This window comes from Adiantum capillus-veneris, chromosome 29, assembly GCF_014529385.1.
Source record: "Adiantum capillus-veneris isolate H3 chromosome 29, ASM1452938v2, whole genome shotgun sequence".
Taxonomy (NCBI): domain Eukaryota; kingdom Viridiplantae; phylum Streptophyta; class Polypodiopsida; order Polypodiales; family Pteridaceae; genus Adiantum; species Adiantum capillus-veneris.
The window spans coordinates 20,264,524-20,269,244 of record NC_140959.1 but is presented as its reverse complement, the minus strand read 5'-3'; the positions used below and the strand labels follow the sequence as shown (position 1 = coordinate 20,269,244).

General features: G+C 37.3%; 1 protein-coding gene across 1 annotated transcript; it reads right to left on the bottom strand.

The window, feature by feature from the left end:
- Positions 1–3,864: 3,864 nt before the first annotated feature.
- LOC147418861 (phospho-N-acetylmuramoyl-pentapeptide-transferase homolog) lies at positions 3,865–4,715 on the bottom strand. The gene is made up of 2 exons (XM_086506246.1): positions 4,580–4,715; positions 3,865–4,446 (listed from the first exon to the last, which is right to left on the bottom strand). Exons 1-2 carry the CDS (start codon positions 4,706–4,708, stop codon positions 4,261–4,263), a joined length of 315 nt encoding a protein of 104 aa, XP_086362372.1. The 5' UTR covers positions 4,709–4,715; the 3' UTR covers positions 3,865–4,260.
- Between the last annotated feature and the right edge of the window lie 6 nt (positions 4,716–4,721).

Here is a 4,721-nt window from a genome sequence, read left to right as displayed (position 1 = left end):
ACCAAATTTTTGAACCAACTTATCACCCTTTATTTATTCTTGTTGGTCTTATTCACTTGCATAAGAAATCTTAAGACCTTGCTCCGACATATTCAATACAAGGAGAAGCAAATAAGGAAAGGCAAGGTGTTTGACACGCAATATCACAATCAAATGAACTTGAGAGAATAATCTCACAACAAACCATTAGAGGAGCCGATAAACTTAGGGAGCCAATTGAGCATAGTCGTATTCCGTTTTCTATAAACTTCTCATCAAAGAAAATATTTTGAGCACTCGACAGAGCATGTTCCACTTAAGACTATTATTGAACCATTTGTTATCCTTGCAAATTAAGGTGAATCACAAGGATGTATTTGCACTCCTTCATACACAAACAATCTTTATTGAGAAAAGCAAATATGGAACACACATTATAATGATGTGTAAACGATTTTCTTTTTATGATGGTTTTATTTGAAATAGTCGACTTCAAAAATTTAGAGATTACTTCATGAAAGGTGGGATTGAAATATATGGAAAAGACTTGGATAGGCTGAATGGATAAAGATCTTTGGATCTCAAGACAAATCAAAGCCTTGAAAAACATTGCAAAAAAATTCCTTATCACCTGCTCAATCCTTGATTGAAGTCAAGGCTTCGATAGCTAAAAGAGGTCTCAAAAAAGGACCGCATCCAAGTAACCAGAACAAAAGAGTTTTCAAAACCTCCACTTTATCTCCATTTGTAGGATTATCTTGGTTATAATAATTGCTTATTGGCAATTTGAAAATTCCACCACCTAATATGTTTTTTTTAAAATGGTTGCATTCTTCCATAATGTTCTGATGCTTCCATATCTATGTGGTTGCAATAGCAACCCATGAAGAGCTATTATTATCCAAGTAGTCAATACATGGTCACGTAAGCTGAGTTTGAATATGGTGAAAGAGAGAGATGTTCGAAGAAAAAATTTTCAAACATCTCAAAGGCACATATTCAATAATCATACAATGCCAATCATCACAAACACAAGACCCCAAGAAGTCCATGTAATGTACAAAAAATGACCAATATTGTTTCTTCATTCCCCATCCCTCATATCTCCAAGAGGTGGAAAAGTTTCCTCATACTATGTCATCAAGATAGCAAGAGGAATATCATCTCTATCAACTACATGAAGGTGCAACAATTTCCCCAAGAGCCATGTGGGGCTCCTGAGAGACCGGTAGAATCTCCATCAAAGGAGAAGAAGCCTAAACAGGTGGATCCTGTGGAGGAACCCTACGCCTAAAAATTGGAGGAACACGATTCCTATTACAACTAAATGCTATGATGAGAGGGCTAACAATGCCAAGCCTCACACATGGCACAAGCTACAAGTTTATAGCTAAGGAAAAGGATGCAGAGACAAGTAGGGTTGCTACAAACGCTCGTGGATGCCTAGCATTTACTAAACATATTTTTTAAATTCCTTGGTCAAGTCAAAAGTCATGAAGTGGCTCAAAATATGGTGATTTTGTTGGCCCAAAAACCCTAGAAATTACCCCTCTCTTGCCTCTTTTGGATACCTAGAGAGGGAGAAACACCAAAAACATTCCCAAAGGGTTAGGTTTCCGACTTGGGCAATGGAAACCTAAACCTTTGGCAATGTTTTTGTCGTTCCTCCCTCTCCAGATGGTCAAGGGAGGCAAGAGAGGGGTCCTTTCTAGGATTTTGGCCGCTCCGAATGCAACAGTGGTGTCAAAATTACCAAAGTTTGAACCAACTTACCACAATTTGTTTTATTCTTGTTGGTCTTATTCACTAAATCTTAAGAGCGTTTCACACCTTGCTCCAACATATTCAATACAAGGAGAAGCAAATAAGGAAAGGAGAGGTGTTTGACATGTAATATCACAATCAATTGAACTTGAGAGAAAAATCTCACAACAAACCATTAAAGCATTAGAGGAGTCAATAAACTTAGGGAGCCACTTCAGCATGGTCATATTCAGTTTGCTATAAACTTCTCATCAAAGAAAATATTTTGAGCACTCAACAGAGCATGTTCCACTTAAAATTATTATTGAACCATTTGTTATCCTTGCAAATTAAGGTGAATCACAAGAATGCATTTGCACTCCTTTATACACAATCTTTATTGAGAAAAGTAGACATGGAAAAGACATTATAATGATGAGTAAACGAAAAAAAAATGGTTTTATTTGAAATAATTGACTTCAAAAATTTAGAGATTACTTCATGAAAGATTAGGATTGAAATCTATGGAAAAGACTTGCATAGGTTGAATGGATTAAGATCTTTGGATCTCAAGACAAATCAAACCCTTGAAAAACATTGCAAAAAAATTCCTTATCACTTGCTCAATCCTTGATTGAAGGCAAGGCTTCAATAGCTAAAAGAGGTTTCAAAAAAGGATGGCCATCCAAGTAACTAGAGCAAGAGATTTTTTAGAACCTCCACTTTATCTCCATGTAGGATTATCTTGATTTTAATAATTGCTTATTGGCAATTTGAACACCAATTTTTTAAAAATAAAAAATGGTTGCATTTCTCCATAATGTTCTAATGCTTCTACATCTATGTGGTTGCAATAGCAACCCAAGAAGAGATACATATTATTATCCAAGTAGTCAATATATGGAATACCAAAGTGTAACAATGACTAACTAGTAAAATACAACATATAAAGAAAGCAAACCATTCTCACTTTTCTTGCATCTTCCACCTTAATATCGACAAAATAAACAAGCAAGAAACAATAGCACCAAACTACTAAAACAAAGCTTATTGATGCCAAAGTTAGAAATAAAACTACAGAAAGAAAATGAATTATTCTCACATGTGTTGCAACCTCTGCGTGTATGCTTGAGATTCTCCTTCTTTCCTCTCAATTCATGGCCTAGTAAGCTTCCGTTTAGCGCCATTCCTCGTAGATATATAGTTCTTTCATCAATGTTTATGATTTTGAAGAATATAAGTTAAGAGTATGGTGAAGAAGAAGAAGAGTTTGAATATGGTGAAAGAGAGCCGTTCGAAGAGACAAATTTTAAACATCTCAAAGGCACATACTTGATAATCTTACAATGCCAATAATCACAAACACAAGACCCCAAGAAATCATGTAATGACAAAAAATGATCAATATTGTTTCTTCATTCCCCATCCCTCATATCTCCAAACATATCTCCAAGAGGTGGAAAAGCTTCCTCATACTATGTCATGAGGACAGCAAGATGAATATCATCTCTATCAACTACATGAAGGTGCAACAATTTCCCTAAGAGCCCTGTGGGACTCCAAAGAGACCAATAGAATCTCTATCAAAGGAGAAGCCTAAAGAGGTTGATCTTGTGGAGGAACCCTACACCCAAAAACCAGAGGAACACGATTCCTTTTACAACTAAATGCTATGATGAAAGGACTAATAATGCCAAGTCTCACACATGGCACAAGCTACAAGTCTAAAGCTAGAGAAAAGGATGCACCAACGAATGGGGTTGCTACAAACGCCCGTGGCTTCCTAGTATTGGGCAACAAGCACCGATGTGCCAACTAGCTCTTGAAAAGCCACCTGGGTGCTAGTTTTCTTGAAAATTTAATTTTCGTTACATATCTACGATTTTAAAGTGTTTTAGTCTACCAATACAACCTACCAAGCATGGTTTACTTTTAGTCTAAAACATACGTGGCATTAAAACACAGATTGGAGTTTTACATTAGTACATTAAAATCACTTTAATAACTAATAAATCATTCATCAATCACAACATTTCTAAAGCATCATAAGAATTTAATTTTTAGAGCACGGTATTATAATTGATGATATCATAGGCCAAAATAATGTTTCTATGTAAACACCTCCAGGCATGCCTTTCAAAATTAAAAGCTAAGTAGATCTTTTTTTTTAAATCAAAGAGGGTACATTTTGCACCATCTGAAAATTGAAAAGCCCAGAGTTCTTTTCAGAGATCCTCTTTATGGCATTGATATAATGTCAAAGGCAGTGGAAGGTGTGGTGACAAGGGAACACGCGGCAGAGAGAGAGAGAGAGAGAGAGAGAGAGAGAGAGAGCTCTGCAACACGAGAGATACAAGGCCCCCCCTCCCTACATAGGAGCCTGCAAACTATGCCCAGCCCATCTACATATATCCCATGTCAAATAAAACAGAATACAAAGGGAAGCTTAAAAACACTTGAGCTCTCTGTGGCTATCAATGAAAATAATCTCTCTGTTGAGAAATTGGCATACTGTCAGGACTCAAAAATGATTAAAGTCTATTTCAGACAGAGGATGCCTGCGAATCCACCAAGTAATGCCAGCACGCATGAGACGGCGTGAGCAACAGCAACGATAGTGGGCTCCTGCACACCTTCCAGCTCAAAATGGTGATGTATAGGAGCCATTCTGAAAAGTCTCTTCTGGACGCCGGTCATTTTCTTCGTCCATTTCTTATAAGAAACCTGCTCAAATGCAAACAAAGGGAGCCATTAAGGTCTACTGCATTCAAGTAGATAATCTTTAGTTACATGGAAGAATTTATTCTAGGGCTTGAGCCCCTGCTTAAACCATGAGCCAGCTGTAAATATGCAAAACCTGAAGCAAAACTGATAGAGCCTCCACGAAGAAAATTCCAGAACAGATAAGCAGTGGAAAAAACAAGCCCGTACTCGCAGCCATAGCCGCAAGTGCTCCGCCTAGTGCCAATGACCCGGTATCCCCCATGAACACTGCTGCC